General features: G+C 38.6%; 1 protein-coding gene across 17 annotated transcripts in view; it reads right to left on the bottom strand.

Moving 5' to 3' along the window:
- The window catches only part of PBRM1 (polybromo 1), a 118215-nt gene that overhangs the window by 11689 nt on the left and 82149 nt on the right, over positions 1-24377 (bottom strand). For 8 of the 17 annotated variants that reach the window (XR_002829801.1, XM_023755658.1, XM_023755655.1 and 5 more), the window contains 5 exons: positions 17541-17686; positions 15890-16047; positions 5088-5271; positions 3631-3847; positions 2563-2764 (listed from right to left, as the gene is read on the bottom strand). Coding sequence is in view for 16 of the 17 variants with exons in the window: in XM_023755658.1 (XP_023611426.1) it covers positions 2563-2764; positions 3631-3847; positions 5088-5271; positions 15890-16047; positions 17541-17686 (907 nt within the window). In the remaining variant the exon portion in view is untranslated. Of the gene's footprint in view, positions 1-2562; positions 2765-2811; positions 3017-3630; positions 3848-5087; positions 5272-15889; positions 16048-17540; positions 17687-24377 lie in introns of those variants that run through there. The other 9 variants (XM_023755654.1, XM_023755661.1, XM_023755665.1 and 6 more) reach the window with 2 other exon arrangements.

Below are 24377 nucleotides of genomic sequence, written 5' to 3' on the forward strand. Positions count from 1 at the left end.
GACCATAAATCATCCTATATAAGCAAAAGTTCCAAAATTCACTATTATTTCATCTGAAATGCAAGAGGAGCATTTGCTTGTGCCAGTTCTGGGCTCTGGAACACACCTTCCTATACCCCTCACTCCTGTGAGCTTTTCTGCCTTCATCTCCATAGCCAGTAGCCCCAATGATCACATTCCATCTTTTTAGGAGCTAACAGGCTGGACCCTTACTAGGGAACTCTAGAAATGTGTATTCCCAAAGCTCCCACAATACAGGGTTTATCTTGCTTCACCATTCATAAATAAGCAATCTTTCCCACTCTTCATCTGGGCAAACTGAGGCTAGAAGACAGGCAGTGACTTGTCCAAAGATATAGAGAGAACCAGCAACCTGTGGCCCTGACTCCTGGTATCACACTCCAACTGCTACACATTGACCCTCCAACATGGAATTCAGAAGGCCTACCACTGGCTGATCTATGGAGGGGAAAAATAACCCGAGGTCACATGGCTTTAAGAGTCAAGAAGCAATAGCTCCAGTCCCCCTTTATGTAAGAAAGTGAAAAACAAACAAATCAAACCTTTGGCTTTGACACAGTTGCCTGCATAGACTTGTCATCACTCACTAATACTGTCCCAGTTTACAGATCCTCTGTACAATGAACGTGAGGGATAAAGGCCATTTAAACAACCTATTTATTTCCTTGAGCTATCAGTGATCTAGACCCTGCACATTAAATTCTAGTATTTTCATTATACAAATGATACAGTAAAATGGGAGAGCAAAGAAATGGAGCTGAAAATAGAAAAATTCAGGCCTGTGGATCAAAGACAAGACTGGCTATTGTTGGCTCTTTTTGGGGGGAGCCCACTTGGGCTGTCTTAGAAAAGAAAGTTATTAAGTGAAACAAGCTAAACTCCAAACTTTGGGTTTTGAATTCAATGGGTCAAAACAAAAGTTCAGTTTTTGTGTCTCAGACAGACATTGCTGCGTCTCATCACTCACTCTCACTTGGTTCTCAGGAATCCCAGCCGCCCTTTAATTGTGGGATGATGTCCCGGGAGCTATCAATTCTTCCTCTTTTCAGCCCTGCTCCAGCGTTTTCACTTTTACATTATCTCCTTGTTCACACTTTAAGTAATCAGCCATGTAGTATTAGCTTCATTTACCCTGGACCAGGTTTTATACCCATGTGAGCTTCATTCCAACACTTCTCCAACTGAGTGATATATTTGGTTTTAACCTTTACTACGGTCAGAAATACCAAAGCTCTCCAAAGTTCTAGGTTCTTGTAAAACTGACTAGGGCTTCTCAAAGTATATTCTATAAAATATTAGTTCTTTAGGATATTAACAGATAATATATGAATACTTGGCCACGTTTAAGAAAATGCCAGGTGAAAAAAAAAAAACAGGTTCTTTACTGTAGGTCTTAAAGATTTTAACTAAGAATAGGCACTGTAAGTTGCCAAGAGAAAAAAATGTCTGGAGTGCTTCTCAACTAGTTTTGCCACAAGTGCTTTTCGGCTGAGCATCTTGTAGGATTAGTTTTCTGCAGAAGATCTTTGGGGAAGCCTGTCAGGTAATTTTATAATAAGCAATCAATTATAATAACTGAAAAGAATATTTTTTTTTAAAAAAAGAGCCCTTTTATTTTTAGAAACTCCATAAACTTTAATAAAGGAGGCAGCCTTAACAATTAATTTATGTTTGATGGAAAATAATAGATTTGGAATCGGCCAAGCAGAGTAATAGTGGACAACTATGTTCAACCACTGAGAGATGGCCCTAAACTGGCAAAATAAACCATTACATATAATTCCAAATGGAAATAATACAGCTCCAAGGGCAACAGTCCTGCCTAATCTGATGTTTACTACTTATTTCTTTATTAAAGCCTTGACTGATAATAAAAAACAAACAGAAAAACAAATAAAAAATCTCTCTCAAGTATTTTATCCCTAATGGCTAAGAATCACCAAATCCTTAAATTATACAGCTCATGGCCCAAAATGATTTCATTATAGAGTATGAAGGCAGATGAGCTTTATCAAAGAGATTCCAAGTGCCTTAAAAGTAACTATGAATGCAGACACAGCACAGGCCAGGACTGACCTAGGAAACCAAGTGTTTCAGCCAAGTTTCAAGATGAAGTTTAAACATATGGCTTATCAAGAGCCATAATAGAAGACCACCGATATTAAAAGCTCACTTTCAGATGAATTTTAAGCAAAATTATATTTAATATCCTTGTACAATCATTCCCCAGCTTAACATGTATGCTCACAGGACTCAATGAAAGAAGAAAATCATGCAATTTTTAATAACAAAATATTGGTTTGAGAGATTTAAAAAAAACAAACACCCCAGGATCAGAGGCCAAGTCAGGGGCAGTGCTTGCTCAGTCAGGACAAGGCTGGTATTTAAACTGCTGGATGGGAGCCATTTGAGACAGTCCCCAGCACAATGTTCATGTACAAGTGGTAAGAATAAGAGAGTAAAACCTGTCTATGCACATGCATTCCTGAAAACATCCCCTTGCTTAGAAAGGTGAGACAGTTGTGTCTAGTCTCTATTTACCTTCATATTCAGCTTTCTTAGCTGTCTCAAGGTTTCTCCATTCTGTCCCCACCAGTCGGCTGAGCTCCCCAAAAGAGTAGTCTGGATGCTGGGCCTTAATCACAGCTCTCATCTCACTGCTGAACAGGATGTAGCCACTCATGTTGATTTTCCGTTTGGAGCTTTCCTTCTTTGCACTGCCTTTGGCAGACTTTGGGGTAGACTGTAAGACAGAAAGCTCTTAGAGTGCATCAGAACATTGTATTTGGCTAACTGCTCAAAGTTTCTGGAAGCCAGGAACTTTTGATTCAATAGTTACTATTTTATAAACATGTTCAGTTTATAGAAAGCCATTTCCTTGGTTAAAATACAGCTCTTCCTTGCCTCTTACCATATAAGAAATAAACGGAAATTTCACTGAATTCCATGACTGCAATCTGTAATGGTGACCTCATAATTAAGTCTTGAGAAAATTCTAAATGAGAAAAAAACACCAACAGGGATCACCTCAACCAAAAAAATGAGGTCCTAAAGAAGAAGAAACTAAAAAAATAGAGGGAATAAAAGATAAGAGTACCAGGATGATGCTGTTCCTCACTGCTTTTCTTCAACACAAGGCAAGGAGAACTTTCTAACTAAACCTGCCATTAAAAACAGCAATGTATGAAATTAAAAAAAAAAATTAAACTTTAAATAATTAATGGCACTGAGGAAAAGAAATCTGTTTCTTCCTGCCGAAACCGGTTTGGCTCAGTGGATGGAGCGTCGGCCTGAGGACTGAAAGGTCCCAGGTTCGATTCTGGTCAAGGGCATGTACCTTGGTTGCGGGCACATTCCCAGTGGGAGATGTGCAGGAGGCAGCTGATCGATGTTTCTCTCTCATCGATGTTTCTAACTCTCTATCTCTCTCCCTTCCTCTCTGTAAAAAAATCAATAAAATATATTAAAAAAAAGAAAAAAAAGAAAACTGTTTCTTCCTGCAGAATTCTAGGTTGAAACTCATATATAGGGGCTGGACATCTCCTTACTTTGGTTTGAGTCTGCTGCAAACCAAAGCTGGGAATAAGACAAATAACAGGAACTTGTCACCTTCACCTGTGGGGGTGTGTACGGCATGAGATCCAGTTCACTGGCCAAGGGAGTCTGAAGTTGAGGCAGAGAAGGAGGCTCAATGACCTCACTATCCTCTTCTCCCATCTCTTCAATATCATCATCTCCACCTTCTAACTCAGCAAATTTAGCTTCTAGTAACTGGATCTTCTTTTCCAACAAAGGTGAAGGCTCCTTCTGAGGAACAATTGGTTTTCTAAAAGAAGTGACATAAAAAGAAAATCAGCTAACAAAATTCCAGAACTAATCAGAAAGCAGTGTTCTGCCTTAATGTCTAGAAATGACTGCCTGCAATCTGCAATGTACACTCTAAGTCAGCAAGAAAAATAACTTAAGTGTGTATTTATAAAGCCATACCTACTTACAGATGCTTTAAAAAACATTCTTTTAAAAGTATATGTATATATATATATATGGATTTCAGAGAGGAAGGGAGAGATAGAGATAGAAGACCACTGTCCCAGCAGAATCATTGATTGGCTGCCTCTTGCATGCCCCCTACTGCGGATCGAGCCTGCAACCCGGGCATGTGCCCTTGACCAGAATTGAACCTGGGACCCTTCAGTCCGCAGGCCGACGCTCTATCCACTGAGTCAAACCAGCTAGGGTCAGATGCTTGTTTTTAAAGGATTTTGCTGAATACCCACAAAAATACTAGGTCCAAAGTTAGGATCTAGTTGCCCATATAGTGAAAATAATTTTCGTAATTTGTGAACTGTGTAATCTTAAAAGACTATGAACCAGAACCAAAGATTTCTGCCTCCACACTGTAATTACTGGAGTTTAGGCCAACAGGCACCATTAGATCAGTTACCACATCTCAGCAGATTATGAGGATTTCTTTTAATCTTTAACTAGCCCTGGCTGGTTTTGCTCAGTGGTTAGAGTGTCAGCCCACAGACCAAAGGGATGTGGGTTCGATTCACCGTCAAGGGCACATACCTCAGCTGCAGGTTCAATTCCCGGCCCCGGTCAGGGTGCGAGAAGGAGGCAGCCAATTGATGTGTGTGTCTCATGTCAATGTCTCTCTCTCTCTCTCCTTCCCACCCCCTCTTCCATGCTCTTTAAAAATCAATGAAGCCTGGCTCGATCAACAGTGTGGGGTATGTAGGAGGCAGCCAATCAATGATTCTCTCTCATCATTGATGTTTCTATCTCTCATCCCCTCTCCTTTCCTCTCTAAAATCAATAAAAATATATTTTTAAAAATATATTTTTAAAAATCAATGGAAATAATATCCTCACTCTGGGGTGAGGATTAAATAAAAACATCTTTAACTAAATTAATGTTTTCTATTTAAAATATATACTGATCTAGTTTAAAACATAGTAAAACAAACAAACAAAAAAACCCCACCCTGCACTACACTACTTTGATATCAGTTTTACTATTAAGAGTCGAAGTGTTCTTTCTTCCTTAGTTTTCCAAGCTTTACCTGAAGTAATAAATTTCATCATCTACCACTTTAGCAGAGAGTGAAAACCTCTTCAGTCCCTTGAATTTCTTCATTTGCTTATCACTCTCATTGTAGCGGCTCTCACAAAGCAAAACGTCATTTTCTGGTATTTCAGTTGGTCTGCAGGAGAGGAAGTCCTTGAATGACAACACAGCACACTTTCCTGAAAGAGCAAATTGGAGAGAAGTCAGAGTACACTGTGGTCATAGCTAACAATTATTTCCAATTTTTATTTTTGAATTGATACAACCACCTGATTCAAAAGTCAGAAGATTTAAAGGGTATACACAAGCATTAGGATAAACATGTAGATCAATGGAATAGAACTGAAAATATAGAAATTAACTGGTACAACTGGGTTTTTATGGAAAATTGATGGACAAGGATGCCAAGACAATTCACTGGGAAAGAATGGTCTCTTCAACAGATAGCACTGGGACAACTGGACTTCTATATGCGAAAGAACTGAGTTTGAAACTGACTTCATACCATATACAAAAATTAACTCAAGATGCATCAAAGATCTAAATGTAAAAGCTACAACTCTTAACATAAAACATACTAGTAGTAGGTGTAAATCTTTGTGACCTTTTATTAGGCAACAGTTTCATAGATGTGCTATTAAAATCACAAGCAACCAAAGATAAACTGGACATTATAAAAATTAAAAATTTTTGTGCTTTGAAAGACACGATCATGAAAGTAAAAAGATAACCCAACGAACCCAGAAATATCTGCAAATCATATCTCTGGTAAGAGTTTAGTATTAAGAATATATAAAGACTTCCTACAACAATAACAAGACAAATAACCCAATTAAAAAACAGGCAAAGGGCCATGCCCATTGTGGGTCAGTTGGTTGGATGTCAGTCATGCACTAGGAAGTTGCTGGTTCGATTCCAAGTCAAGGCCACATGCCCAGGTTGTGGGCTCAATTCCGGTTAGGGGGTATGCGGGAGACAGCCAATCAATGTTGCACTCTCCCATCAATATTTTTTTCTCTCTCTTCCCTATCCCTTCCTCTCTCTAAAAGTCAATAAACTATTCTTTTAAAAAAAAGTTTAAAAAAATAGGCAAAGGCTGTGAATAGACATTTCTCCAGAAAAGATATACAAATGACCAAAAGATGCTCAACATCATTAATCATAAGGGAAATTAAAAAAAAAAATCACAATGAGATACTATTTCAAACCCATTAGGACAGCTATTACACTAAAAAAATAATAATAAGTGTTGACAAGGATGTGGAGTAACTGGAACCCTGGTGGGAATGTAAAATATTATAGCTGCTGTGGAAAACAGTTTGGCAGTTTCTCTAATTTAAATACAGTTGTATATGTAATACTCTTTGTAATACTTTTTTTAAAAAAATATATTTTATTGCTTTTTTACAGAGAGAAAGGTAGAGGGACAGAGAGTTAGAAACATCAATGAGAGAGAAACATCGATCGGCTGCCTCCTGCAAACCCCCTACTGGGGATGTCCCTGCAACCAAGGTACATGCCCTTGACTGGAATCGAACCTGGGACCCTTCAGTCCACAGGCCGACGCTCTATCCACTGAGCCAAACTGGTTAGGGCTACTCTTTGTAATACTTTAAGCAATAAAACAAAATAAAAAAAAAAGTTAAATATAGTTGCTATAGAATCCAGCAAATCTACTGCTTGATAAATACCCAAAAGAACTGAAAGCAGGAACTCATATAGATACTATACATCAATTTTCATAGCAACATTATTCACAATGGCCAAAAGGCAGAAATCACCTACATGTCCATCAACGCATAAATGAATTAACCAAATATTAAAAATATATACAATCATAAATGATTTTAATTACTATAGTGTTATCATGTTTTAATATATGGTAAGGATCAACCACCCCCCCAACCCCCATTCACTATGCTTTTCAGAATTTTCCTGATTTTTATTTTATATTTTGACATGATTTTAAAAATCAGTTTATTTAGTCCCAACTTTGTCACAAGAAAATTTTAATTGGTTTATCTACTGGGAATCACATTATAAAGATTAATTTAGAGAGAATGAATATTTCTGTGACGTTGAGATTTCTTAGTCAAGCACATGGTATGCCTTTCAATTTGTTCAAGTGATTTCCTTTTAAATGCATTAAAGATAGCATTTAAAAACTTTCTTTATACAGATGTGACACAAATACTATAAAATTTATCCCAAAGTATCATATTTTGAAATAATTGAATTCTTAAACAAAACTGATTTGTTAGTTTTATACTCAACCATCTTATTGAATGTCATGGTTGTATAATGGATTCTCTTAAATTTCCATTTACTTAATTTCCTTATTTTAAATTTCTGTCTCTTACTTCTAACTGTGCTGGTTAGTGCCTCCAGAACTAAGTTTAATAAAAGTGATAAGAAAATCCCTATTTTGATGTTGATCTTAATAGGAGTGTTCATTACTAACAATTTAGCAATACTTGTAAAACTTGTAACAATAGGTCAGAAACATTTTAGAAGCTTAAAATAGCTATAGTTACTATCACTTCCTTGGACTTACATATACTTTATTTATATAATCCAAGGCTTTTCAATTCAGAGAAGGAACAGTTTTAATTTTCTATATTTCACAGAAGGAAAAATAAAAAATTGGAAAGGGTAAAAATTCTTCTCACAGCTAAAAAGTAAAAATGACTGATATCCTTGGAATGCATATAGTATCTCTGTGCCCTGCTGACTAACCCTCAAAAGACAGAGAAAGATAAAAGTTTAGAAAGCATCATTTAATAAAGCATAAAAAACAACAAAACAATAAAAAGATGAGACTCCTGCTCACACACACACAACTAAAAAATTTTTTTAAGAGAAATTAAAAAATACCTAAAAAATGAAGTGATCTATTATGTTTATAGCTGGAAGACTCATAAAAATGTCAGTGCTGTGCCTACAGTCTGTGGGCTAGTTTCAAACAAGGTTGAAAGAAAAAAAGAAAAAAAAATGTCAGTGCTCCCCAAATTGATCTATAGATTGATTGCAGTTCCAGTCAAAATCTAGCAAGTCTTCCAGCTTGGAGGGAGAGCAGAGTTTGTTTTCAAACAACTGTGGTTGTATGTTTTGACCCTTTTGGTAGCTTCCTGAAGAACTAATGCAAATGGCTTGCCTTCATTTCATCTGACCTAAAATTCTCTCCTTTTTGGATTCCAAAAGTCGGAGAAATGGCTTTGGTAATTTTGTTGTAAACATTTGGTAATTTTGTTGTAAAGCAAATGAACCAGCTGCTGCCAACTGCGGGAAAGGATGTCAGTTGGGGAAAACAGCAGACATGCTGAAAAGTCCAGCAAGAAAAAGCTGGGGAGTGAGTTTTGAAAACCTTCCACATATTCCTGGGAATCTAGAAAGCCATGCCTATGTCATGGTCAGGGTGTAGGCTCAGAAAAGACCTGAGAAGGCCCCAAGCTCTCACCTTTGGTTGACTGTCAATTCCTGTGGAAGCAGGAAGTAAAGGCAAAGCAGAGTTGTAAACTTCCAGGTTGCGTGTTGAAGGTATGCTCCAACACAGACACAGTATCCAGTTTCAAAGACTAGGAATTTGTTGTTTTTGTTTGTTTTTTTGATCTAAGCATTTAAGAAAATCTCTTGCCCTGGCCGTTGTGGCTCAGCTGGTTGGGCATCATCTCTTGCACTGAAAGGTTGCTGGTTCGACTCCTGACCAGGGCATATGCCCAGGTTGTAGCTCAAACTCTGGTAGGGGGCTTACAGGAGGCATCCAATTGATGTTATGCTCTCACATCGATGTTTCTCTCTATTTCTCCCTCTCCCTTCCTCTATTTCTAAAAAGTCAATACAAATAAAAAATAAAAAGAAAATCTCTGTTAAATCATTAGCTGACACACAGAATCTGGCTGGAGATCCTGGATAGAACCTGGCTAGGCTGCTGATCAACTGAACGCTGTGCTGTCTCTGTGTCATTCCTTCTTCGCTGACTCCGTCCACACCTTTGGGAACCCCTGGACCTGCTGGTGTTGGACCCCAACACATTTCTTCACTTCCTTCACATTTTACTTAAGTTGACTTCTCAATAAGATCTTCCTTTCTACCCATTCCAAAACTTCAACTCATGTCAACACTTCATATCTCCCTATTTTGCCTTATATTTTCTCCTTAGCTTTGACCCAACATGCTATATATTTTATCTTCTTTACTGACTGTCTCCCCCACTAATACTTCAAAGCCGTGAGGGCAGTCATTTTTATCCGTTTTCTTCACTGCCATCTTCCTAGCACCAAGAAGAAAGTCTGGCATATAATGAATGCTCAATTATTTGATGAATAAATGAAAGAGGTTCTTAAAAAAAAAAATCATTAGCTGACTACTAAGCTAGCAGAACAGAGACTTCAGTGACCACACACAACAAAAAACAGTCAGAGCTTTGGCTGGTATGGTTCAGTTGGTTGAGTGCTATCCCATGCACTGAGAGGTTGCTGGTTCAATTCCTAGCTGGGGCACATGCGTGGGTTGTAGTTTTGATCTCCAGTGAGGGGCATGCAGGAGGCAGCCAACTGATGTTGATGTCTCATTGATGTTTCTCTTTCTCTTTCTCCCTCTCCCTTCATCTCTCTCTAAAATAAAAAAAAAGTCACTAAATAAGCAACTATAGCCCACAATAAGGAGTAAAACAAAACCTGAGGGAGGGGAGGGGAGAGAATCTAATTTCCGGAGTCATCACATTATAATATCCAAACTGTCCAGTTTTCAACAAAAAATTATGAGGCATGCTAAGAAAGAATTATCCATTCACAGAATAAGAAGAAATGAACAAATACTATCCATAAGGAAGCCCAGACACTAGACTTACTAGACAGAGACTTTAAATCACTGTCTTTAATCTGTTCAAAGAGCTAAAGGAAACCACAGACAAAAAAGTAAAGGAAACCAGAATGATGTCTCACCAAACAGAGAATATAAATGAAGAGACAGAAACTGTAAACACTAAATGGAAATTCTAGAGCTGAAACAATGACTAAAATGAAAAATACATTAGAGGAGTTCAACAGAGAATTTGAACAGGCAGAACAATCAGTGTACTTGAAACAGATCAATTGAAATTACCAGTCCAAGAAAGAGAAAGAATAAAGAAAAATGAACAGCCCTAGCTGGTTTTGCTCAGTAGTTAGAACGTCAGCCTGCAGATTGAAGAGTCCCAGGTTTGATTCTGATCAAGGGCATGTAGCTCAGTTGCAGGCTTGATCCCCAGGCCCGGTTGGGGCATGTGTGGAAGGCAACCAGTCGATGTGTCTCTCTTGTATCAATGTTTCTCTCTGTCTCTACTCTTCCCTCCCATTCTCTCTAAAAAAAATAACGGAAAAAATATCCTCTGGTGAGGATTAGCAAAAAAGAACAGATTCTGAGAGACCTGTGACACACCATTAAACTACTAACATAGGCATAATGAGAATCCTGGAAGGGGAATGAGAAAGGGGCAGAAAGAATATCTGAAGAAATAGTGACTAAAAACGTCCCAAATTTGATGAAAGAAGACAAATCTGTCAATAGAGAATTCTATATCCATCAAAAATATTCTTCATAAATGAAGGAGGAATCAAGACATTGCCAGATAAACAAAAGATGAAAGTTTGTTACTAGCAGACCTGCTTTATAAGAAACGCTACAGGGAGTCGATAGAAAATAACTTGAAGTCATACAAAAAAGTTAAAAACACTAGTAAAGGTAATAACACAGGTAAATATAAAAGCCAATATTATATTTTTGGTAACTCCTCTTTTTTTCTCCAATAAGATTTTAAAGACAAATGCATAAAGCATAATTATAAATCTATGGGGTTTCTGGTTAAGATGGTGGTGTAGGTAAATGTGGTACTTGCATTCTCCCACAACCACATCAAAATTACAAGTAACTACAGAACAACCATTATTCAGAACCGCCTGACATCTAGTGGAATGGAAATCCTAAAACTAAGGCAATAAACAAGAAGCCACATTAAGACTGGTGGGGGGGAAGAGACCAGAAATAGACTCGTCCCACACTCACATGTGGAAGATAAAAATTTGGAGGGATATCTGGGCTGTAGAAGTACCCCCTAAGAATCGATAGGTCCCAGCCCAACACCAGGACTCCTAGCCCATGGTTCCAGTGTCAGGAAGAGAAGTCCCCATAATTTCTGGCTGTGAAAACGAGTAGTGATTGTGGCTGAGTGAGACAAAGGGCTGTTGTGAGTCCCAGGCAGTTCCTCTTAAAAGGTCCATGAATGGACTTACTCCCTATGAGGTCTAGTACTGGGGCAACAGCTTGAAAGGCACCAGTGACATACAGGGAGGAACTGAATGGTCCAGCATCAGGGTAAGAGCTGAGGTTGGAGTGAGGGGGGCATTTTCTCCCAGACAGAAGTGCTGGCAGATGCCACTGTTCCTTTTCTGAGCCCTCCCTACACAAAGTCAGAACGTGGGGACCATATCTGAGTCTCCATCAACCTGGCCATCACTGTTTACCCTGCCTTGGGGATCCCTGAGACTCCGCCCTGCCCCACCCACCTTTGCAGCCCACCCAAGGTGTTTCCAGTGGCTTTTCCATATAAATGGCCTGTTTGGCTCATGCTTCAGAATTTCCTAAAATCTCTCAAACAAGCAGCTTCTGGCGAGGGAATGCTCCATACCTCTTGCTAAGTGGCCCCAAGCCAGGCACTAGCAGCCTTGGTTTGCAGCTTGACCTCTCCAGGATAACTCCAAAGCCAGCACAAGTAGCAGCCATCTGAAGACTGTTTTATAGCTTGTGCTGGGTAGCCCTAGGCAGAACACAAATAGCAGCTGACTCTGGCCTGCACCTTCCAGGAAGCTCCAGAGCCAGTGAACCACGTGGACAGCTACTGACCACATTGAAGCATCACCCAACCACTTCTACAAGTGACAGTCAAGAGGCGGACTCAGCAGACACCACAGCACTGTTTAAGTAAGTTCTGCTCCATGGGGTGGGCCCCACACAGTTGATAATCCACAGTGGTCATAGTCAGTCCTTGTAGCTGATCGACCTGGGGGTAAATCCCTCCCAACTGACATGTCAACAGCAATTAAAGCACAACTACAACTAGAGAGTGTACACAGCCCACACAGGGCTAGAGGTGCATTTGAAGTACCCAGCTCAAGTGAACAGGGAGGCTGTGCCACTGGACCTTACAGGACACCTATTACATTAGGCCACTCTACCAAGTTTGGAATACGCAGCAGCTCTACCTAATACACAGAAATAAACATAGGAGGCTGCCAAAATGAGACAAAGAAACTGTCCCAAATAAAAGAACAGAACAAAAACTCCAGAAAAAGTACTAAACAAAATGGAGACAAGTAATCTATTAGATGCAGAGTTTAAAACACAGGTTATAAGAATGCTCAATGAACTTAAGGGAACAGGAGATAAACTCTAACAGCATAAAAAAGGACATGGAAACCATATGAAAGAACTAATCAGAGCCCTAGTCGGTTTGGCTCAGTGGATAGAGTGTTGGCCCGTGGACTAAAGGGTCCTGGTTTGATTCAAGTCGGGGGCACGTGCCTGGGTTGCAGGCTCGATCCCCCCAGTGGGGGGCATGCAGGAGGCGGCCTATTGGTGATTCTCTCTCATCATTGATGTTTCTGTCTCTCCCTCTCCCTTCCTCTCTGAAATCAATAAAAATATATTAAAGAAAAAAAAAAGAACCAGTCAGAAATGAAGAATACACTAACTAAAATAAAGAATAATTTAAAGGGAATCAACAGGTAGAGGAGATGAAGCCAAGAATCAAAATAGTAATTTGGAATATAAGGAAGAAAAACACCCAATCAGAACAGAAAAAAAGGAAAAAGAATTTTAAAAATGAGCATAGTGTAAGAAGCCTCTAGGACAGTGGTTCTCAACCTTCCTAATGCCGTGGCCCTTTAATACAGTTCCTTATGTTGTGGTGACCCCCAATTTCATTGTTACAAATTGAACATAATTAAAGCATAGTGATTAATCACAAAAACAATATGTAATTATATGTGTTTTCCGATGGTCTTAGGCAACCCCTGTGAAAGGGTCGTTTGACCCCCAAAGGCGTCGCGACCCACAGGTTGATAACCACTGCTCTAGGACAACCTCAAGTGTACCAACTTCACATCTTGGGGGTGCTGGAAGATAAGAGAGAACAAAAGACTGAAACCTATTTGAAAAAATAATGACAGAAAATTTCCCTAACCTGGTGAAGGAAATGGTCACACAAGTTCAGGAAGTGTAGAGAGTCCCAAACAAGATGAACACAAAGAGGCCCACACCAAGACATCTCATAATTAAAATGCAAAAGGTTAAAGACAAAAAGAGACTCTTAAAAGTTGCAAGAGAAAAGTAGTTACCGACAAGGGAGCCCCCATGGCCTGTCAGCTGATTTCCCAACAGAAACTTTGCAGGCCAGAAGGGAGTGGCAGGAAATATTCAAAGTGATGAAAAGCAAGGACCTACAACCAAGATTACTTTATCATTTAGAATTGAAGGACAGATAAAAGAGCTTCCCAGACAAGAAAAAGCTAAAGGAGTTCATCACCACCAAACCAGTATTACATGAAATGTTAAAGCAGGGGTCCTCAAACTTTTTAAACAGGGGGCCAGTTCACTGTCCCTCAGACCGTTGGAGGGCCGGACTATAGTTTAAAAAAAAACTATGAACAAATTCCTATGCACACTGCACATATCTTATTTTGAAGTAAAAAAACAAAACGGGAACAAATACAATATTTGTATTTGCATGTGGCCTGCGGGCCGTAGTTTGAGTACCCCTGTGTTAAAGGGTATTCTTGAAGAAGAAAAAGATAAAAAATATTAACAATAATATGGCAATAAATACATATCTATCAACAATTGAATCTAAAAATACAAAATAAACAAATGAGCAGAACAGACACAGAGAACATTTTGACATTTGCCAGATGGGAGAGGGGCTTTGGGGGGACAGGTGAAATAGATGAAGGGATTAAAAAGTACAAATTGGTAGTTACAGAATAGTCATGCGAATATAAAGTACAGTACAGGGAATATAATCAATAATTTTGTAATAACTATGTATGGTGTCAGATGGGTATGAGATTTATAAGTATGATCACTTATTAAGTTATATAATGTGTAATTACTGGAATGGATACCTGAAACTAATATAATATTGTATATCAACTGTAATTAAAAAAATTTTTTTTAATGTAAAATAAATAAAACCATGGGAAAAAAAGATATCTATGTTAAAGTACACACAAAGTATGAAAAGGTAAATTCCTGACAACACAAATGGAGAGAAATGAAACTATAGAGAACAGTGTCTGTAGAGTAACAAAGCTAAGTTAGTATTAATTCAAACTAGACTGTCATAAATTTAAGATGTACTCTCCAGATTAGCCACTAAGAAAATCACTAAAAAACAATAAATGATGTGGTTGCTCTAACTAAAGGAAACTTCAGTCTCATCTTTGTTATGCTTCCTTTGACCCCAGGCTGGGTTTACAGTAGGGAGTGAGGCTCTAGGGCACTGCTTTAGTATGAACTACAAGTTACAAGGAAGACATTCATTGCTAAAGAAACTCAAGAAGATATAATAACTTCACTAGCCTTTGCGGGTCCCTCTCTGCAGAGTGGAAAGAAAAACTGTGTTGAACTACCAGGCCACTCAGAAATCTTTTCCACATCCACTTCTGAAAAACGCACAGTACCAAAACCAATCTAGCTGAAATGATGGCAATAGATGATGTATACATCTAGGTCTGAAAAGCAGAAGGTGACTGTGAACTCTCAGGAAGATGGAACAGAAACCACATTATGAGTCTTTCATATTTCTGGAATGGAGACAGTAACATTACTCGGGTTAAGAGTCCAACAGAGACTGTAGAAGTCTTTTAACTGCTCTTCCTGCTTCCCACCTTATTCTTACAACATACTCTCCCATCCACAGCAAGTGATTCCTGAGGCATATGTGGGATCACACTGCCTCTCTGCTCACACCCCTCACAGGACTATCTGCTCCAAACTCAATCTCTGCACTGTCTACAAGACCTACCATGATTGGGTGCCAAGCCACCTCAGAGGGCTGATTCCCTACCACACCACCCTGCCCTACTCCAGCCACCCAGCTTACTTACTGTGTCTCAAACAAGCCCAGATACTCTACCTTAAGGTCTTTGCATTTGGTGTTTGCTGTGCCTAAAAGGAGTAAAATCTTGGATATTTAAATGGTTTTCTTCCTCATTTCCTTTAGGGCTCTGTTCACATGTCACCTATCAGAGAGGCTTTTGATAACTACATTAACTAAAGCAGGACTTCCCAGCAACATGAACCTCTATCCTCCATCCTCTGCTTTATTCTCATTTATTGTCCTAATTACTATCTGATGTTCTATATATTTAATTTTAATTTACTGAATCCCCAACCTCTGCCCCATCATAAGTCTTTAAAAGAGCAGAGACTTTGCCCTAACAGGTTTGGCTCAGTGGATAGAGCATCGGCCTGCAGACTCAAGGGTCCCGGGTTCGATTCCGGTCAAGGGCATGTACCTTGGTTGCGGGCACATCCCCAGTGGGGAGTGTGCAGGAGGCAGCTGATCGATGTTTCTCTCTCATCGATGTTTCTAACTCTCTCTCCCTCTCCCTTCCTCTCTGTAAAAAATCAATAAAATATATTTTAAAAAAAAGAGCAGAGACTTTCGTTTGTTTATTGCTGTATACCTAGCACCTAGAACAGAAGCATTTAATTGATTGTTGTGGAATGCATGTAATTAAATGAAACGGCATATATACCTACCCAGAATACATGTCATGGGGCAGGTTTCTTCCAGATTACTCAGAAACACTTCTTTTTTGTAGAACATTTTTGTGGGCTCATGTTCCGTTTCTTCTGGGTGAATGAAGATGGGACCATAAAAATATGCAGCTCCGTCTCGAACCCATACCTTTTCAATTCTTGGGTGGTGAAAAAGGGAGAAATTTCATTAAAATAAAATTCTAGTAAGTTTTATTCTTGAAGGATTAATCTAACAAAAATTCCGTTAACCAAAAATTAATATGTAGAGAAGTTTCACTGGTTATTTTGATAGGATAATTTCTTTGACACCCCCCATCCCACTTAAACACATGAGAAAATACTTGGAAAAAGATAAATGAAGATTTGGCTATTCATCTGAGGGGAAAAAGGTATTTTAACATGATGTGTACTATACACTTTACGTATTCATGATGTTTATTGTTTGTCTTCCCACTAGTACAAAGATCCATGGGACTAAGGATATTTGTTTTATTTACTAATGTATCCTTAGACCCTGGCAAATGGGAGATGTGTAATAAATAGTGAATGATGAAACAAATACGAGGAAACTGACTCAGAAAGGTAAATCATTTGAAACTAAGATCTCTTTATTTTTTATTTTTATTTTTTAAATAAATCTTTATTGTTGAAAGTATTACATATGTCCTCCTTTTTACCCCATTGACCCCTACCCCCACCCCAGGCCCTCACTTCCCCTTTGTGGCTATGGGCATGCATATATGCATACAAGTTCTTGGTTGATTACTTCCCACCCACCCAGCCTTCCCTCTGAGATTCCGTACTCTGTTCCATGCTTCCATGTCTTTGGATCCACTCTATTCATCAGTTTATTTTGTTACTTAGATTCCACATGTAAGTGAAGATCATGTGATACTTAGCTTTCTCTGACTGACTTATTTCACTTAGCACGATCTTCTCCAGGTCCCTCCATACTGTCTCAAAGGGTAAGGAATTCTTCTTTTTTACTGCTGCATAGTATTCCACGGTATAGATGTACCACAGTTTTTTATTCACTCATCTACTGATGGGCACTTGGAATCAACTAGTTCTTAAGTACTGTCCTCAACTGCCCAGTTCTGTCCCTGACTCCTTTACGATTGTTTTATGCCATCCAACCATTTATAATTTCATCCATTTATTTGTTCATTCAAATATCTGAGCCCTTACTATGTTTCATGCACTACGTTTGGAATAGTGGATACAAAGGAGAGCAAAAAGAGAGGATGCCTACTCTCAGGGAATTTGCAGTCCAGTATAGAACCTGAGAATAACGCAATGTGATATGTGCTCTGAGAAGAAGGAAATACATGGTGCTTTGAGAGCATGTAATAGGGAGACCTAACTCAGTCTGGAGGAGACAGAAGATTTCCTTAAGGAAGTACAATTTCAAATTTAAGCTAAAGGAGTTCACCATATGAAGTGGGCAGGGAGATTTCAGGATTGAGAGTTCAGTCAATGGTAGCAGAAGAAGAAAAAAAAGATTTCATGGAGGAATATAAAGGAGAAAGTATGGCTAGAGGCAAAAGCAAGGGAAGTGTGGTGTGAGAGAAAGCTGGGTAAGTTACTGGGAGAGAGACTTTTGACTTCATCCTAAAGAGTGATGATTGTTTTTTACTTCAATAACACTCACCGGCCCACGCGAGGGCGCACCAGGCCATGGGACTTGATGAAGACACAGTCGCCAACCTTCAGCCACATGTCATTGTAACGGAGCTGCTCAAAGTAGTGGCAACCTGGTTCACCATTGGCCATTTCCACAGGGACATCTTCTTTTTCCTGTTGTAAAGGAAACTGGTTGAGGATAGGCAGTTGACAATCAAGAAGTAAACAGAGAAGGTAAGAATGGAAAACAGATTTTCTTTCATAATTAACCTAAAAGAAAAAATAACAATAAATAGAAGCTTTGATGAAGAAAAGAAACCAAAAGATTAGGTCACTGAAATCAAACTAAGTCTTATCAAATATTGTATCTATTTTAAATTTCAAGTTAATTGACATAAAATGTTACTCCAGGATGCTTTTATCCCCTCTTCGTCCTTCTTCTATTCCCATAGCCTTTAGCAACAAACAAACAAACAAACAAAACACTGGAGAGGAAGGACTTAGCATTCAGAAGCAGACTCAGTCAATGCATTATGATCCTATATATTCTATATAATAAAAGGCTAATATGCAAATTGTCCCCTCGGGGTTCAACCTGCAGACCAGGAGTTGGATCGCTCACTATGATGTGTGCTGAGCACCATGGGGCAGCGCAGACCATGGCGGGAGACCAGCAGCGGCGGGGTGCTGAGTGGGCAAAGGAAGGAGAAGGCGGGGAGGCAGGGAACCTGATCGGCCCAGATCACAGGCCAGGCCTAGGGACCCTACCCATGAACGAATTTCAAGCAATGGGCCTCTAGTAAAATATAAGAAGCAAATTCTACACAAGCTTCCCCTTTACTACATTTACTGAACTTGCAATTTCTTAACATTAATAATGAATAGTTTTACAATTTTTTATCATTTTGAGTTATTACAAAATAGAAAGGGCTAGCAAAGTCTCTGTGACCGAAAGACACATATTCTGTTTTTGAAAAATTATAGGGTCTGTCACCTACTGGCTGTTGTAACAAATTACTTGACCTCTTATGCCTTAGTGCAGCCGTGGGCAAACTACGGCCTGCGGGCCGGATCCGGATCCGGCCTGTTTGAAATGAATAAAACTAAAAAAAAAAAAAAGACCGTACCCTTTTATGTAATGATGGTTACTTTGAATTTATATTAGTTCACACAAACACTCCATCCATGCTTTTGTTCCGGCCCTCTGGTCCAGTTTAAGAACCCATTGTGGCCCTCGAGTCAAAAAGTTTGCCCACCCCTGCCTTAGTGTCTTCATTAAATGGGATTGTTAGGAAGCTTAAATGACACAATCAAGTCAGGATGCAGGTGAGAGACAACCAACTGATGTGTCTCTCTCACATCCATGTTTTCTCTTTCTCTTTCTCCCCCCATCCCCTCTCTCTAAAAAGCAATGGAAAAAATGGGTGAGGATTAACAATACATAAACAAACAAACAAGTAAAAAAGACAATAAATAACAAGTGTTAGCAAGGATTTGGAGAAAAGGAAACACTTGTGCCCTGTTGATGGGATTGTAAATTGGTGCAGCTGCTTGGAAAACAGTATTTAGGGTTATAAAAAAATTAAAAATATAACTACCATACAACATAGCAATTTCAATTCCGGGTATCTGTATGAAGAAAACAAAAGCACTAATTTGAAAGAACCCCTGTGTTCACTGCAGCATTATTTAAAATAGACATGAAAGGAACCTAGGTATCTATCGGCAGATGAATAAAGATGTGATACACACACACATAAATATACAAAATGAAATAGTCCTCAGCCATAAAAAAGAAATCTTGTCATTTGCAACAACATGAATAGACCTGGAGAGTATTACGCTAAGTGAAGTACTAGTAAGTCAGACAGAGAAAGCCAAATACCATATGATTTCACTTACATGTGGAATCTAAAAGAACAGAACAAACAAAACAAAACAGACTCACAGACACAGATAACAGAGGGGATGAGAGAAACAGTGAAAGGGATTAAGAGGTACAAACTTTCAGTTATAAAATAAGTCATGGGGATGTAACAGACAGCACAGAAAATAAAGCCAATAGTATTGTAATAACTTTGTACAGTGACAGGTTATTCCACTTATCATGGTGATCATGTTGTTAAGTGTTGAATCACTACTTTACACACTTGAAACTAATGTAATATTATATGTAAACTATAATTTAAAAAAAACACACCTTTTTATTTTAGGAATGGGTTCTGATCTCAAGTTACCCTTAAAAAAGGTCCTAGAATGACTCATCTTGACTATGCAATATCAAAATAATGAAACAAAATAGTAACTCATACATAGAGAAGACCCTGAGAACTTATGAATTCTAATAATAACAATTACAAATCTAAGTTAATTTCACATTGACTTCCATTGAGATTTCTTCTTTTAAAATTAATGTCTGTGATTCCTATACATATTGGTAAAATGTAAGGAATACCATGTATTAGCAAACGAAAATGGATATTTTTTTCCTAAGATACTAAGAATTCAATTTTTTCCAGTTTTTACATGAACAATTTTAAAACTCTGTCTTTCTTGATTATATAAAAGAATTATATTTGCTAGAAATAATTCAAATATTAGAGTATGTAAAATTTAAAAAACAAGTCTGTTATCTAGCCCGAGATAACCACCCAGTTTAGTACACAGTTTTCCATGTTTTAATATTCATGCATTTTTGTTTTCTTTTTTATTTTTAATTAATTTGAGAGAGAGAGATGAGAAAGAAACATCTATAGGTTGCCTCTTGCACTCGCCTCAACTGGGGATTAAACCTGTAACCTGGGTATGTGCGCTGACTAGGAATTGAACCTGACACCTTATGATGCTCTAGCCAATTGGGCCACACCAACCAGGGCCATTTTTGTTTTCTTGAATAATGGTAAACTACATCTCATTCTGCAACCTGTTATTTAGTAACAACTTTCCCCACATAACGTGGAACTTTTCAATCCTATGTAATAAAAGGCTAATATGCAAATCGACCGAACAGCGGAACCACTGGTCGCTATGACGTGCACTGACCACCAGGGGGAAGATGCTCAACGCAGAAACTGCCCCCTGGTGGTCAGTGCGCTCCCACAGGGGGAATGCTGCTCAGCCAGAAGCCAGGCTCATGGCTGGTGAGCGCAGCGGCAGTGGTGGGAGCCTCTCCCACCTCAGCAGCAGGGCTAAGCCATCAATTGGACATCCCCAGAGGGCTCCCAGGCCAGGCTGAGACCACCCCTCCCAGTGCACGAATTGCATACACTGGGCCTGTAGTGTTACTTAGTGTTACTATAATAGACTTACTTTATTCCTTTCATTGGCTGCAGTTTATTTATGTGGATGTATGAAAACTTAGTTGTTATTCATGGCCATTTGGGTTTGGCCTAGGGTTTTTGCTTTTACAAGCTACACTAATGTTACTCCTTGTAGAGTTATCCTTTGGTGTTCCTATTTAAGTACTATGTGGGAGTTTGATGACTCCCTGCTATCAAACTGCAGGGTCAAAGGAAATGTCATCAATGGGAGATGAATGTGTACTACCCGACACCAGGCTGCATGTTCTTAAAATTCTTGCCAATCTCTGTTAGGCATTTTGAAAACTATTAGATTAACACATTTTCTTATATCTTTTGGCTGCCTTCCTTCTATAAATCATCTATTTGGTTCCTTTGCCTATTATTTTAATGTTACTTTTTTCTTAGACTTCAAAGAGCTCTTTGTACATTAGAAATAGTAGTCCTTCTACTGTTTTATTAAACTGATATTTTCAATTATAAGTCAATAACATTATCAAAATGATCACTTTTTTCTTTTATGGCTCCTGGGTTTTATATCATAGCAAAGAAAGAACTCACTCTAAGTTTACACATAAATATTACAGGTAAATATAGTAAATGTACTTCTGCTAGAAACTAGTACTCTTTATTTTTAGCTAGTACTGTTTCTTTTATGTTTATACTAGAGGACTGGTGCATGAAATTTGTGCAGTTGAGGGAGGTCCCTCAGCTCAGCCTGCATCCTCTCGCAGTCCGGGAGCCCCCTCTCACATTCTGGGACCCCTCACTCCTTACCACCAGCCCGCTTGCTGCTCCTTACCGCTTGGCTCACTGCTCCTTAGTGCTGCCACGGAGGTGGGAGAGGCTCCTGCCACTGCCGCTGCGCTCACCAGCTGTCTGGCTTCTCGCTGAGCGGCGCTCTCCCTGTGGGAGCACACTGACCACCAGGGGGCAGCTCCTGCATTGAATGTCTGCTCCCTGGAGCTCAGTGCACATCATAGTGATTGGTCGTTCTGGTCGTTCCACCATAAGGGTCGCTTAGGCTTTTATTACATAGATTTTTTCAAGTATTAAAGGATCCCATTCACTTCTGCTGACTTATAATACTACCTTTATATTCTGGATTTAATTTTGAAAAGCATATTCTGTTCATTGACTAGCCCTGAGCTAGTACCTCGATTTTTTAAATGTAGTTTTGTAAAATGTAACATCTGTCAGTGCAAAGCATTCTTTTTTTTTAAAGACATACAGGGAAGCGGACTCAAATGCTGTCAAAGTGTTCTTGATTATTTTCTTTTCTTGTTCTATTTCTGGTGACTGTCACATATTTATTCTTTCATAAGAATGGTAGAATAATTTTGTCAATTTCTAAAAACGATTTAAGTCTTTTATGTCCTTCAGTAGATTGACTGTTCCTCTTCCCACAAGTTCCATAAATTCCTTTAGGGTTATTTCTTAATCTATTTTGTTGTTAATGTAAATTAGGTATTTTCTTACATATAATTAACTAACAGCTGCTAAAATATATTCAATGGTTTCATTTTCCATTCAAAAGTCTTATGAGCCCTAGCTGGTTTGGCTCAGTGGATAAAGCATCGGCCTACAGACTGAAGGGTCTGGAGTTCAATTCCAGTGAAGGGCACATGCCTGGGTTGTGGGCTCGATCCCCAGTAGGGGACATGCAGGAGGCAGCCAATTGATGATTTTTATCATTGATGTTTCTATCTTTCTCTCTCCTCCTCTTCCTTCCTCTCTGAAGTCAGTAAAAATATATTTTTTAAAAAGTCTTATGAATTATTGTTTACATAAGAAAGCTACCAACTTGTATATAGATTTTTGAAATTTCTACTTACTGTTTTAAAACTTTTGTTAATTTCTCCCAATATCTGTAAAAAAAAAAATCTTGCCTCTTTATTGTCAATATTTTCATTACTTTTATGCTGGCCAGTGTGCTCAGTGGTTAGAGCATTGGCATGCACACTGGAGGGTCGAGGTTTTGGTTCCTAGTCAAGGGTATATTCACTTAAAAACTTAACTCAAGTAATGTATGTTATCAAATAATCATTCCTTTAATTTATTAATATAATGAAGTTAGTGAGTTATTCTAATTTTGAACAATCCTTGTATTCTTAGAACAAACTCTTTCCCAGTTGGTCATGTTCTTATTTTAAATATAATTTTATTGATTTTAGAGAGGAAGGGAGAGGGAGAGATAGAAACATCAATGATGAGGGCAATCTGGGCATGTGCCCTGACCAGGAATTGAACTGTGACCTCCTGGTTCATAGGTTGACACTCAACCACTGAGCCACACTAGCAGGTTAGTTGGTCATGTTCTTAAAGAATTAATTTGATTTCACTTGTAAAAATATTTTTCTCCCCAAGTTTTTTTTTTCCCCATCAATATTTGCACGTCTGAACTGTAGTTTTTGTTTTTATTTTGGCAGGCTTTGGAATCAAGATTATTCTGGCTTTGTAAAACAAACCGAGAGGTTTTCTTCGTTGTCCATGCTCTAAAATAATTTATACATCTATCTATACATATAAAAGGATAATATGCAAAGTGCCCCCTTGGGAGTTTGATCGCTCACTATGAAGTGCGCTGACCACCAGGGGGTGGTGCGAAACATGGCGGGTGACCAGCGGTGGCGGTGGGGTGCTCAGGGAGGGAGAGGAGGCAGGTAAGCGGGGAATCTAATCAGCCCTGATTGCTGGCCAGGCCTAGGGACCCTACATTTTGTGCACTGGGCCTCTAGTTATAATTATAGGTTGCTTAAAGGGTTAAAAGGATCCACCTATGGAATTATCTGATCTGAATATTCTTGACATTTTAAAAAATTTCTTCATGTTGTTGTTCACTTATGTGTTATATATCTCTTGTTGATTTTACTCTAGTAATTTATCCTACAAAATTATCCATTTTATTTAGGCTTTCAAATTTACTAACAGTAATGTAGAAAAGTCTTTAAATTTCTTCCACATTTTAAATGTCTGAAGGAAATCTAGAATTCCCTTCTTTTTTCTTTATTAGGATGGCTAGTAGTTTATCTCATTGGACCTATCAGAGAATTAGCACTTGGATTTACTTGTAAATTCTACTATTCTGTTGTCTAAGTATTAATTTCTGTCTTTATAAGTTCCTTTCTTTCTGTCTGATTGTGTTTTTAAAAAAAAAATTTTTATTTTATTTTATTTCTGTTAATCCTCCCTGAGGATATTTTTCCATTGATTTAAATAAAAAAAAAAAAAATATATATATATATATATATATTTATTGATTTCAGAGAGGAAGGGAGAGGGAGAGTGAGAGAAACATCAATGATGAGAGAGAATCATTGATTGGCTGCCACCTGCACACCACCTAATAGGGATTCAGCCCACAACCCAGGCATGTACCCTTGACTGGAATCAAACCCGGGACCCCTTAGTCCACAGGCTGACACTCTATCCACTGAGCCAAACCAGCTAGGGCTGATTTTTTTTTTTTAATCCTCAACCGAGGATATTTTTCCATTGAACTTTAGAGAGACTGCAAGAGAGAGGTAAAGACAGAGAGAAATATCGATGTGAGAAACACATCAATT

The sequence above is a fragment of the Myotis lucifugus genome, unplaced genomic scaffold (assembly GCF_000147115.1).
Source record: "Myotis lucifugus unplaced genomic scaffold, Myoluc2.0 scaffold_83, whole genome shotgun sequence".
Lineage (NCBI taxonomy): Eukaryota > Metazoa > Chordata > Mammalia > Chiroptera > Vespertilionidae > Myotis > Myotis lucifugus.